General features: G+C 40.5%; 1 protein-coding gene across 5 annotated transcripts in view; it reads right to left on the bottom strand.

The window, feature by feature from the left end:
* Positions 1 to 14,239, bottom strand: part of atrnl1b (attractin-like 1b) — a 149,908-nt gene that overhangs the window by 99,134 nt on the left and 36,535 nt on the right. For all 5 annotated transcript variants that reach the window (XM_051673902.1, XM_051673903.1, XM_051673904.1 and 2 more), the window contains exons 18-20: positions 11,959 to 12,177; positions 10,608 to 10,745; positions 7,650 to 7,743 (exon numbers count right to left, since the gene is read on the bottom strand). In XM_051673902.1, coding sequence (XP_051529862.1) covers positions 7,650 to 7,743; positions 10,608 to 10,745; positions 11,959 to 12,177 — 451 coding nt within the window. The remainder of the gene's footprint in view (positions 1 to 7,649; positions 7,744 to 10,607; positions 10,746 to 11,958; positions 12,178 to 14,239) is intronic.

The raw sequence follows: 14,239 nt of genomic DNA, 5'->3' as shown, positions 1-14,239 counted from the left end.
TTTTAACTAAAAATTCAAATGAAACTGGAAAAAAAAAACAAGTGCAATTAAAATGTGTCTTGTTCAACTTTTTGAAAGATGGTTTTACAACAGTTGTGAAGGACAACATCTCCCTGCCAAAGAACCTAATTAATTTGTGCTTTCCTTACTGGTCGGGTATTTCGTTATCCGGGAAAATACATCGTGTGTGAATAAATTAGTTTTGTTCCCTCCTTCACTATATATATACACACATTATATATATATATATATATATATATATATATATATATATATATATATATATATATATATATATATATATATAGCAATATCCAATTACATCGGAAACCCGGGGGCTGAGTGATCGGTGAATATTCTTGCTTTGGTGATTTTGCATTGAAAATTATGTATGTATATGTGTGTGTGTGTGTGTGTGTGTGTGTGTGTGTGTGTGTGTGTATGTATATATGTGTGTGTGTGTGTATATATATATATATATATATACATACACACACACACACACACACACACACACACACACACACACACACGTACGTAACATCCTTTCCATTTACCGTCAGGCAAGTATCCGTCTAAACATGCAGACGGAAAATTACTTACACAAATGAAGAAATAAAAACAATTATGATTGTAAAAATAATTATAATGATGATAATAATCACAGAAATATAAATCATGGTTCGAGGTGAAAGTTTAATCACAGGCTGCAGAGTTGTGGTCTCAATGAACTGCTCTGTGGAACTAAAGCGAACTGAACTCAAAGCACCTCCTGAACTGAGATGTCTGAGGTCATTTGCAGGACTCCTAGATGATACTGTTCTTGCAACAAAAAAACAAAACAAAAATCAGAAGACAGAAACAAAGAGCGAGAACATTTTACATGCGCCTGTTCCAGGAGTCTGCACGCCTCCGTATTAGCACGTCATACATGCGCACAGACGGCTTTCTGTCATCTGTTCTTAAAAATATAATAGTGTGTTTCTTCAAGCACATGTCTGTGTGTCTACGGGCAAATTATTTGTAATATTAATTTGATAATAATAATAGCCTAATAAATAATAATTATTATTTAATACATGGGAAAACGAGCCAAATATCATCTTGACATCGTCAAAGGCATCAGCTATTGGCGATCACTCTGACCATTGTCGATCCCCTAGATCATCGTCTGTTGTCACAACTCTAATGTTCATTTCTCTCTATAAATTAACAAAATGTTCAGACAGTCTCCTTGATGGTTTTTCCGACACATTCAGAACCATTACCTCTTTTGCCAGTGTCGCTGCTGTTCGCTTCATGCGTGCGCTTGTAAAATGTATATTTTAAAGGCTCATTATTATGGTTAAGTATTTCTCAGGTAATGTTGAACGGTGTTAGCAATGTTACTTATAACAGTCTTTCTCAGCCCTGGAACTAAAACCATTTTCTGATGCCCCCCAAAATATATATTTAAATAATTAAATTAATAGCATAAACGTGCGACTAGTCGACTAATGGCTTAAATTAACGACTACTAGTTGACTAGGAAAATCTTTGGTCAGGGGCAGCCCTAAAAACATCCCTTTAGTGAAACTCAGGGACATCCTAAATTAAAAAAAATTATTTCAAACATAAGGCAAATAATCCTGAGATAAAGGCTGTTTTTACACTAGAGGTTTTGGTGGGAAACAGACACCATTTGATGTATGTGATAGGCTCGTTTGCTTGGTGCGAAAGCCGTTTTCTGAACCTGGGTGCATTTCCATGTTGTGCACCCAAGTCTGCTTGAAAATGGGGGTCTGGAGTACAGTTAATGTGGAAATCAAATCAAATCACATTTATTGTCACACAGCCATATACACAAGTGCAATGGTGTGTGAAATTCTTGGGTGCAGTTCCGATCAACATAGCAGTCGTGACAGTGGTGAGACATATACCAATTTACAATAACATCAAATTAACACAGCACAATTTAAAGTCTAATATACACATAATTACACACAACACAATATACAAATAATAACAAACACTGTACAGTATACAATACACACAATATAGATACACATTATTCAATAAAATTAAAAAAGTATATATAGTAGTATATATAGAATGTACAGTAGGTTGTATTGTACTGTATTGACATTCAGGCTGTCGGTTGATAGTAAGTTGTTAAGAGAGAATATATATAATAATAATATAATTTATGACAGTCCGGTGTGAGATATAAGAGTAGTAATAATAATAAAGTGCAGTACTGATGTATTTTGATTGTGGGAGATCAAGAGTTCAAAAGTCTGATTGCTTGGGGGAAGAAAATATAATGGAGTCGGCTGGTGCGGGTCCTGATGCTGCGATATCGCCTGCCTGATGGTAGCAGTGAGAACAGCCCATGGCTCGGGTGGCTGGATTCTCTGATGATCCTCCGAGCTTTTTTCACACACCGCCTTGTATATATTTCCTGGAGGGAGGGAAGCTCACCTCCGATGATGTGTCTGGCAGTTCGCACCACACTTTGCAGTGCTTTGCGGTTGTGGGCTGTGCTATTGCCGTACCAGGCGGAGATGCAGCCAGTCAGGATGCTCTCTACAGTGCAGGTGTAGAACCGTGTGAGGATGTGGCGGTTCATTCCAAACTTCCTCAGCTGTCTCAGGAAGAAGAGGCGCTGATGAGCCTTCTTCACAACGACTTCAGTGTGGATGGACCATGTGAGTTCCTCAGTGATGTGGACACCCAGGAACTTGAAGCTGCTGACTCTCTCCACTGGTGCTCCATTGATGGTGATGGGACTGTGTTCTCTGTCTTTCCTTCTGAAGTCCACCACAAGCTCCTTTGTCTTACTGACATTGAGGGAGAGGTTGTGCTCCTGACACCAGTGTGTCAGAGTGTGCACCTCCTCTCTGTAGGCCGTTTCATCATTGTCAGTGATCAGACCTACCACCGTCGTGTCATCAGCAAACTTAATGATGGCATTGGAGCCATGTGTTGCCACACAGTCATGTGTGTACAAGGAATACAAGAGTGGGATGAGAACACAGCCCTGTGGGGCTCCAGTGTTGAGGGTCAGTGATGAGGAGATGTTGCTGCCTATTCTAACCACCTGGCGTCTGCTTGACAGGAAGTTCAGGATCCAGCTGCACAGCGAGCTGTTTAAGCCCAGAGCCCGGAGTTTCTCATCTAGCTTGGAGGGCACTATGGTGTTGAATGCTGAGCTGTAGTCTACAAACAGCATTCTCACATAAGTGTCCTTTTTTTTCAGGTGGGAGAGAGCAGTGTGTATTGTAGATGCAATGGCATCATCAGTGGAGCGGTTGTTGCGGTAAGCAAACTGCAATGGGTCAAGAAAGAGAGGCAGCACAGAGCAGATGTAATCTCTGGTTAGTCTCTCAAAACATTTGCTGATGATGGGGGTCAGAGCAACAGGACGCCAGTCATTTAAGCAAGTTATTTTTGATTGCTTTGGTTCAGGCACAATGGTGGACGTTTTAAAGCATGTGGGGACTACAGACAAAGAGAGGGAAAGATTGAAAATGTCTGTAAAAACACCAGCCAGCCGGTTCGCGCACGCTCTGATGACGCACCCAGAATGCCGTCTGGGCCCGCGGCTTTGCGGATATTCACCCGTCAGAAGGATCAGGTTACATCCGCTACAGAGACGGAGAGTGAACTAACCTCTGCAGCTTCGGCCGCGAGAGCTCTCTCTGCGAGGGCGGTGTTATTTCCCTCAAAACGAGCATAAAAAGTATTTAGCTCATCCAGGAGAGAGGCTGCGGTGTTCATGGCGGAGTTTTTATTCCCTTTAAAGTCCGTGATGATGTTAATTCCCTGCCACATGCTTCTAGAGTTGGTGAACTGTCCTTCAATCTTGTTCCTGTACTGGCGTTTTGCTGTTCTGATAGTTTTTCGGAGGGCATAACTGGCTTGTTTATGCTCCTCCGCGTTCCCGGAATTGAAAGCAGAGGTCCGCACAGTAAGTGCCGCGCGAACATCGCTATTTATCCATGGCTTCTGGTTCTTCCATATTGTTCTGGTCGGAACTACGTCCTCCATGCACTTTTTGATGAAACACATTACGCTATCAGCGTAAACCTCGATGTCGTCATCAGAGGCGGACCGGAACATCTCCCAGTCCGTGTGATCAAAACAGTCTTGTAGCATAGAGTCTGATTGGTCCGACCAGCACTGGATCATTCTGAGGGTGGGTGCTTTCTGTTTCAGTTTCTGCCTGTAAGCGGGCAGAAGCAGAATGGAAGAGTGGTCCGACTTGCCAAATGGTGGGCGGAGGAGGGATTTGTAGCCATACCGGAAGGGAGAGTAGCAATGGTCCAAAACCCGGTCCCCTCGTGTGTTGAAACTAATGTGCTGGTGGTATTTTGGTGCAACTGATTTGAAACTGGCTTTATTAAAAGTCCCCGGTCACAATGAACGTGGCCTCAGGGTGCGCAGTTTCCTGCTCACTTATACTCCCATACAGTTCCTTGAGTGCCCGGTCTGTGTTGGCTTGTGGGGGAATGTACACAGCTGTGATAATGACTGCTGTGAATTTCCTCGGTAGCCAGAATGGTTGACACAGAAGCATGAGAAATTCCAGATCAGGAGAGCAGAAAGACTTGATAGAATGTACGTTCCTCTGATCACACCAGGATTTGTTGATCATAAAACATACACCACCACCTCTGCTTTTACCTGAGAGGTCTTTCGCTCTGTCCGCTCGGTGCACAGAGAACACCGCGGGTTCAATGGCTGAGTCTGGAATCTCTGCAGACATCCAAGTTTCTGTTAGGAAGATAATGCAGCAGTCCCTCATCTCTCATTGGAAAGAGATCCACGCTTTCAGCTCGCAGAGCTTGTTATCCAGAGACTGAACATTTGCCAGTAGAATAGTGGGTAGCGGGGGTCGATTTGCGCGGCGTCTTACTCTGATGAGAACGCCGGCTCTGTTTTCCCTTTTCCTCCTGCGTTTCCGCGTCCGGACTGCCCAGACAAAGGGCTCCGCTTGCGTGTTTGTAAACAGCGGGTCGGCATTGAGGAATTTGAAGTCCGGTTTACGGTGTGAAATTGCTGAACCAATGTCCAAAAGTGTTTGTCTGTCATAGACAATAAGGCAGACAACATCCAAGACAAAAAACATAAGAATTGTGAACAAAACAAACAAAACACTGCCACTCTAGTATGGTTTGCAATTGGTATGAAAGCAATTCGGCCTAATTTGTGGAAGAAAATTGCTATTGAGGTAATATTTGCCAATTATAGTTTAATGTATTTCTTTCTTATTGCCTTTGGCAAGCAACTCACATTATTTGCATTAGAAGTCGACTGATAGTGGATTTTGTGGATAGCGATAACCAAGGTGGTGGAAAAGGCAGATAACCTATTAATCAGCTGATAGTTTTTAAAACTGATTAATAGGATGTTAAAAGATTTCAGTCTTTCCTTACTATGATGGCCACAGACATGAGGTGATGAGAATAAAATCCCAGATGCAGTTTATTGTTCAACCAAAATCCCAATAATAACCAGAAAAATAATGGAGATTTGGTGCATAACATGGGACTTTTAACTATAAACAAGCCCAAAACACACAAGGGACTCTTATTTTGAAATGACAGAGACTTGCCTCTGTAACAGTGCTCTATAATTAAGTTTTTACCAAATTAAGTTTTTATAGCCTATATATTTACCAGATGAAGGGTTTTTGTGTATATACATTTCATCGGATGAAGTAACTTTTATTATCATTGAGGAATAACTTTTATTATCATTTACAAGATATGAAGTTGGAGACACAATGTACATTGTGCTGACGGGGCACATTTCTATAAAGTCAAATTTTTCTTTGCTTGCTGGCAACTATCGGCATAGATTTTTGCCGATAACCGATAGTTCCAAAAAGCCACTATTGGCATTGATTAATCTGTAAAACATATATATCTTCTTATGTCTAATTTTCATCTTTTGAAATTCAACAACAGCAGACAGACACGTGCCGTTTAGTGTGTGTTAGGTTTTTTGAGAGATGTAAACAGCCTCCGCTAGTGCTTGTTGTCTCATACTCATGTCAATGATGAAAATGCACTGTGGTAGAGAGACAAAAAATGCAATGTAAAAGAGACCTGTTGAGACAGAGGATAGTTTCTCATTTCCTGCTATATAACACTGTTTTTTTTTTTCCCTCCCCTTTTCTCCCCAATTTGGAATGCCCAATTCCCAATGCACGCTAAGTCCTCGTGGTGGCTTAGTGACTCGCCTCAATCCAGGTGGCGGAGGACGAATCTCAGTTGCCTCCGCATCTGAAACCGCCAATCCTCGCATCATATCATATGGCTTGTTGAGCGCGTTACTGCGGAGACGTAGCGCATGTAGAGGCTTCACACTATTCTCCGCGGCATCCACGCACAACTCATCACGTGCCCCACCGAGAGCAAGAACCACACATTATAGCGACCACGAGGAGGTTACCCCATGTGACTCTATCCTCCCTAGCAACCGAGCCAATTTGGTTGCTTAGGAGACCTGGCTGGAGTCACTCAGCATGCCCTGGATTCGAACTCGTGACTCCAGGGGTGGTAGTCAGCGTCAATACTCGCTGAGCTACCCAGGCCCCCGCTATATAACACTGTTAAGAGATCAATTGAGACCTTCCACAGGCTGCACACCTTTTCATATGCCTGAGTTTAACGTCAACCCGCAACAAAGCATCTGTCACATAGAGTTCTCCTAAAAGCATACAACAAAGGCACTAGCATCCTCTGCTGTAGCCCTGAATGCAGCGCAGCACCACAGCCTGGATTTCAAGCTGCTCACCAGCCTCTTTTTCTATGACTGAATAATCTGAGTGGTAAATTCAGTTTACACCCACGTCTCCTAAATAAGCATGACTGGTCAACCCACTCTTTAGAATCTATGCATATATGTATAACAATGCAGGAACACTGTGAGTGAGACACTTGTGTTGCATTATTCTCAAAGAGAAACGGTCTCTCTTTTAGTTACAGAAACACGCCACCACACTCCCACACCTCACCTCCACCTCCATTAGTGCTACTAAAGTGTGCGTGCACACACACAATACGCTGCATCGGCACTGAGTAAGATTGTGGGTCAGCTTTAGTCAAAGGTGTGAGGACACATCACAGTTAAGCTAAATGGACTGAATGAGATTTAGGATGGGTAAAGGTGTGTCTATGTGTGTCAGGTTTTGCTTACATTGTGGGAACCACATGTTCCCACAAGGAGAATATAATCTGAAAGCATCTAAATTGTGGGGTCTGTGGGATCAACTGATGGTCCCCAAAAGGAAAACATATTAATAAACATATTAAATGTTTTAACTAAAATCTAAATATGCAAAAATACTTCTGTGAGTGTTGGGTTTATAAGTAGGGGTATGGTTAGTGGATAGAAAATATCAATAGCTTACAAGGAAAGAACCCACCATAAAAGAAAAACGCTGTTTTACGTTGCATTAATGCTGCATTGATTATTATATTATATTATATATATATTAGTTATTACTATTTATTATGTTCTAGTCCTAGTTCAATTTCTGTTATTCTTGTTCTGTTTTTCAATGTATTTGCTTTATGAAACTACTTTGTCATGCCAATAAAGCACTTTGAGTTGAAAAATTGAAAAACAAACATCTGAGAGTGAGTGGTAGAGGTACTTACAGTTGGCACTGGTCGCCTTTGATACCCTTGGTGGTGCAAAAGCATTTGCCCGTCAGCACCTGACATACATTGGCATGGCCATTACATTTACAAGCTAGAAAAGAAAGAGAGAGAGAATGAGACATCTGAGATCGGTTGCGAAATTAAAACAGTTTCCACCCCCGAAAGATTTGGGGACTGTAATCCACGCTCTCATAACATCACGATGGACTACTGTAATTCCCTATACTGTGGCCTGCCTCAAATTGCGATCTCTCACCTGCAAACTGTCCAAAATGCTGTAGTGAGACTTCTTACCAGAACAAAAAAAGAGGGATCACATTTCTCCCATTTTAGCGACTTTTCATTGGCTTCCTGTAAAGTTTAGAATCGATTTTAAAATTGCTGTTTTTGTGTACAAGGCTTTATCTGGTGTCGCACCAAAATACATTAGTGACCTTCTGATTCCTTACTCTCCCCAAAAAGCACTTAGGTCTAGTAATTAGCTTCTCTTAACCATCCCATGTTGTCACGTCAAAACTAAGGGTGGATGGGCCTTCTCTGCTGCAGCACCTAAACTTTGGAACAGTCTGCCCCGTAAATGTGAGGTTTGCTCCTTCACTAGCCAGTTCTCAGCTCTTAAATCTTATTTTGTTCTCTCTGGCTTTTGATTAAGATTAGTTTAAGGGTTTTAATTTGAATTTTTCTGATTGTATTTTAATGTGTTTATATTTTGTATGCTGCATGTTTACCTTTAATGCTTTCTTTTTATATGCTCAACGTTTTATTGGACAGCACTTTGGCACAACTCTGTTGCTTTTAAATGTGCTATAGAAATACATTTTGACTTGACTTGAGACAAGAAATATAGAGAAATATAGTAAAGAAATATAGTAAAGGTTTTTGTACAAAAAAAAATAAAAAGTTATGTATTTGTAAAACATATTCCACTCTTATTTTGACCCTCTGTCAGAAACACTTGTTTTTGGTGCTGCTTCTCCTTTACAACTTCACCATAAACGCCCATTGTTATGATTGGCTCTCTGCTCTTTGCCATCTCATTGCTCACCACTACTGGATGGGGCTACAGAAGTGATAAGTTAAAGTAGGCGTTGATGTGTTGTTGTGGAGGCGGTCAGATGCAAATGTCTTCCAGTGTGACATCAACAAATGCTCTTTTCGCAGTGAGGAGGAAGTTTTGAGCTCTGAAACTTACAGTATGTTTTTACGGTACAATGAAGTCTTATGTCAAAAGATCAAGGAAAATTTAAAGATCAAATCAAATTTAACTCATGTCATGACCCCTTTAACTACATTTAACTACAAACTTCAAAAGTCAAAATAGTCTCTACTGTATTCAGTGACATCACTGCCAAATAGATCTGTCTGATCTAAACCTCAGACCAACCAAGCTGACAAACACAGTGAGATCACTGTTCTCACATTCTATTATCTCTCTCTGTTCTCTCAGAGATCAGTTTGGCTGAATTACTTGAAATGAGCACATCAGGTTACAGGCCCTAGGCCACAATACCAATGATGGTAATTAAAATAATAGGTGCATTAATGCATTAACAATACCCCGCTCATGAACTCTGAAATCTTCAGAGATTCAATAGACAATAGACAATAGACACAAGGAATACTCTATATTTCCCATGTCATTCTCTGTGGATAAGAACATTAAAATAATAATCTACTATTCTGCACTTCTGCTCTAGTATTAAACTATTCTAGTACTCAATTGAGATTTGGTATTATAGCACTAATTGCATTGCTTTCACCATGGGGTGATCTCTTTTGTTTGTTTTATTCTCTTTTGTAAGTCACTTTGGATAAAAATGAATAAATGTAAATTTAACTATTACAATAAACATGGGCTGAGCAGAGACTACAACATTTGAATTAAGCTATATAAATAATGCTTTGAATATATATGAATCTAACACAGACCTCTTATAAATTTACCTACTAAAATATTTATGAAAATTTAAAGGGGTCTTATTATCATAAATAATTATTTTAAAATTCTCAAACCAGGTTCATATGTGTTCAGACGTATTCTGCCACAGATGAAAAATGCTGGCTTCAAATTCCACAGCCTTTTATCTGTACTATAATCCATTTCTGAGCAGTGGCCTTTAATTATTTCTAAAATAAGCATTAATTCTACACACTCTTCCTGCTGAGCTAACACCACTGCGGATCATCAGGGCTCTGACAGGCTTTTGTTTGCAGAACTACGATGCATGACAACACGTATAGGATCATTTCTATGCCGCCTGCAAATCTGCAATCTGCCAACACAACACTTTCCGTCCTGTTCTTGTAGGTTGTATTTCAAATGTCCACACTGTTGTGCACAAGAGCACTTTTTGTCAGCTAGTAGGCTCTTGAGGAGAATGATGTAAATAATATAGGATATATGAGTGTCTAGGATTTCTAGTGCATTTTCAGAACTGACAAAGCCATCAAGTATTAAAGGAAAGGGCCTTGGGGAAAATTTCATAAAATCACAGGCTGCAAATGAAACAACAAAGACATTTTGGATTTGTATATGGAAGATTCCTTTAAAAGACACACATTTTTAACTTTATTTCAGACAGTTGCAATATGGTGTCTGAACTATCACACGTTTTGTGATCATCAGTTCTTTGTGTTAAACCCCTTTGGTGGGAGTGTTGACTCATAACTGTGGGCATAATGGGGTATGACAGCATATCCCTTTTCACAGGATCACAAAGCAGTGCTGTAAACAGTCATTTCCACAGCGAAAGAAAAAAAATGCAAGTGCATGCGCATGAACTTACCTCTCACCTCTGGCAGTGCACTCACCTGTTTGACCTCAACACCAAACACTTTCAGTGTGTAATAATCACATGAGGAACAGTGTGTTTTCATTCCAGTATGTGCTCTTTGCTCTACTACCAAGCTTAGTGAAGTATCAATATGCCTCCCTGCAGGTGCAAATATTCTCACCTTGGCACTTTCCGCCATTGGTTGGGTCTCCATGGTAACCGGGTAAGCATGTTTCGCAGTGAGGGCCAGTGGTGAGGTTACGGCACTGCTCACACACACTGCCGTTCACACAAGTGCTGTGGCCGTTGCACTGGCATGCTAGGAAATATAAGCCAGTCATTGGGTAAGACTTTGATTTTGAATTTTTCACAAAAGGGTGTTTTGTGGTACTGAGGTTATGGATGACTTTAATTAAAGGGAGAGTTCACCCAAAAATTTAAATTCTCTCATCATTTACTCACCCTCAAACCATCCCAGATATGTATGACTTTCTTTCTTCAGCAGAACACAAATGAAGATTTGTAGAAAAATATATCATCTATGCAGGTCCATACAGTGCAAGTGAATGTTGATCAGACCTTTGTAGCTCTGGAAATTACATAAAGGAAACATAAAAGTAATCCGTATGACTCCAGTGTTAAATATCTTCAGAAACAATATAATAGGTGTGGGTGAGAAACAGAAAAATTTGTAAAAATTTTTTACTCTAAATCTCCACTTTAACTTTAACTTTCAGATGTGAAAGTGAAACTAAACAGGCACCACATGTGCCTTTCAGATGTAAAAGTGAAAGTGGAGATTTAGAGTTAAAAAATAACTTACATTTTAATCTGTTTCTTACCCACACCTATTATATTGCTTCTGAAGGTATGGATTTAACCACTGGAGTCTTATGGATTACTTCTCGATTTCCTTTGTGTGATTTTTGGAGCTACAAATGGTCTGATCACCAATCAACTGCATATACCTACAGAGCTAAAATATTCTTCAAATCTTTGTTTGTGTTCTGCTGAAGAAAGAAAGTCATACATATCTGGGATGGCATGAGGGTGAGAAAATGATGATAATTTTTGGGTGAACTATCCCTTTAATGTGTTATATGAACTAAATGTCACAATATTCCTGGACTCATTAAACAAAAAATGAAAGAGCAAAATTGCTCTTTAAAGGTGAGGGGTGTCATTTCTGCACCACTAGCAAAACAGAATAATAAAGCAAACAGAACTATAAATATAATGACCGTTTTCATAAAATTTTAAACCTTCACGCAGTCTGCGATTGTTCAGTAGTCTGGCCCCAAACTCAGCCGTTAAGGCAGTTGGGACAATCAATAAACAGACTGCAATTCCATTTTATGCCACTAGAGGCAAAGAAATTCCTTCAAACTACCTTTAATAATTCTGGAGTTTTATTCTGTGGTGTACATAACCACTATCCATGTAAACATCCTGTATCAACTGTGCATGCAAATGTGTGCATCTTGAAGTGACAAGTGTAATTTAGAGTGTGTGCGTGCATGGTACGTTCTCACCAGGACACTGGATGAAAGCCCACTCAAAGCCTCGTTCTTTTGGGCAGAGTCCTGTGTCAAGCACCATTTCTTGGCTGTGTCTGGAGGGGCTTTTCATGGGTCCACGATACGAGCCCTCCATGCACTGTCCTCGGCCTGTGTTACTGGGGTCCCCACACCAGCCACAATCAGGCTGCTCCAGACACTGACCACATGTACGCAAACCAGAGCAGTTCTGAGCTGCAGTTAGGGAGAAAAGATAGAGACAGAGACAAAAAGAGAGACTGATTATATTATATACTGTACACTGCTATACTGAATCTGTCAGACTCTCACATGGCATATCATGCAATGGATTTAGTAATTTGTTTATAAATACCACCAGAAAGTTACTTCCAAAGACTAGACATAAATCAGTCTCCCTAAAGATCACATCAGAGCCATGTGTTTCAGTCTCTTTCAGTTTGATCCCCCTCCCCCAATCACACCTTTAAGGGATCTCAGACCACACAACAGCAAGCATTACACAAAATGTGTTCAAGGTGAAGAAGTACACTGTTAGTCATTACACTGGCAGGAGTTCATGGATCCTCAACAGCAGGAGCTGACAGATCCTCAAACAGCACAATTCGATTTGATTCAGTATGTAATACAGATCATTGTTTTAGAGAGGTGAAGTCTAGATGGGTTAGGCGTTGAGTGCAGATGAGACAACGTCTCTGGAAAGAAAAAAGCAACTCTCCTGATTCAAATTCTCAATCGTTACATGTTCAAAGAAGCAAATTGATTGGCCACCCAGCAATGTGGTTACCATAGGAAAAAAGAACTAAACTGACCTCACTGGCGGTGCAGCTAGCAGATGCAGTATTACTGCTTATAAAGACCCCATTTACACCTGGTATTAAGATGCGTTTTGGGTGATCCGATCATATGTGGTCAGCGCTAAATACAGATATATGGAGTCTAAAAGGTTTTGTGATCAGATCACAAAAGACACATACGAAGGTAATCAAAAACTCATGTGACATCGCATTTGAGGTATAAACGCTTATCCTTCCTAAATGCGTCCCAGACAGCAGCAAAGTACACACACCTCACCGGTAAATCAACTGCTGCGCTAAAGGAAATAACCATCCAACCTGAAAATTTGAAAAAGCGGATACACACACACAAGTGCGAGAACTTCACAGATCTTCTACAGTGTGTCAGACATCAACATGAAGGGACACAGATGAGAAGCACGAACATCTGAAGCTCCTTTAATACAGGTAATCCACTAAAATAACAGACGATTTTGCTCTAAAATGTTGCATTTATCCTTAGATTAAATTACAAATGCATAACCCTCCCCTCCAAATACGAACACAAGTGGTCACAGCAGATGCATTTAAGCGACCAGGTGTAAACAGTGATGTGTCTCGCCTGTCCACGTGATCGGATCGCTCGAGACGCATCATAATCTCAGCTGTACATGATGTGAAAATGAATGTGTAATGAATCCATGTTCCATGTCTTATTGTAAGCAATTCATCAGGGTTCATCATGTTATTCCAGAAAAAAAAGCTTTTCACAATTTTTCATGGAAATGTAATAACTTGCACCGCTTCTAAAACAACTTTTGTTTTTGACTGACATCAAGCACTTTAATTGTTATACCCCTCCCCTCCAGTTACCCATCACATAGAGACAACTTTACAATCTAATCAATTCCTGATGGATAAAATCAATACATCAGAAATACTTAAAATTACAGAAGTAAAATAGGTTGCGAACACAGTTTCATGTTGACTTAAAAATCCAGAACTGCACGTCGCCCAGACTGCATATTTATATGGTGACAAATGTAGCCATGCCAAAAGGAAACTGGAGAGAGAGAGAGAGAGAGAGAGCGAGAGAGAGCTATGAGGGACAAGTTACATTGCTAATCTCCGGCAGTGAGGCGAGAACAAGGTTCTCAAAACAAACGACCTTCAGCCCACCCAGATTGAAGAGCAAATTTATCAGACAGCTGCAATACAGGGGGACGGTACACACAAGCGTCCCACGCCTCGTTGCATATCACTGCTGCACAAATACTCACACTTTCACGAATGTGAGTCAAACTCATCCCACCATGCTCCAACAAATTCAAAGTACCTTGAAGAGAACAAAAAACACCAGGAGGCAGAAATAGATGGCACTGACACAGGCCAGGGCTGATAGCGGAGCAGCTAATACACTAAGTAACCATCAATCGGATGGAGAGATACATTTTGATGACAAAAAGGTTTCCTCAGCCGAACAGATTTGCAGAATAGTTCCA

Source organism: Myxocyprinus asiaticus, chromosome 36 (assembly GCF_019703515.2).
Source record: "Myxocyprinus asiaticus isolate MX2 ecotype Aquarium Trade chromosome 36, UBuf_Myxa_2, whole genome shotgun sequence".
Lineage (NCBI taxonomy): Eukaryota > Metazoa > Chordata > Actinopteri > Cypriniformes > Catostomidae > Myxocyprinus > Myxocyprinus asiaticus.
This window is presented reverse-complemented; position numbering and strand designations above follow the sequence as displayed.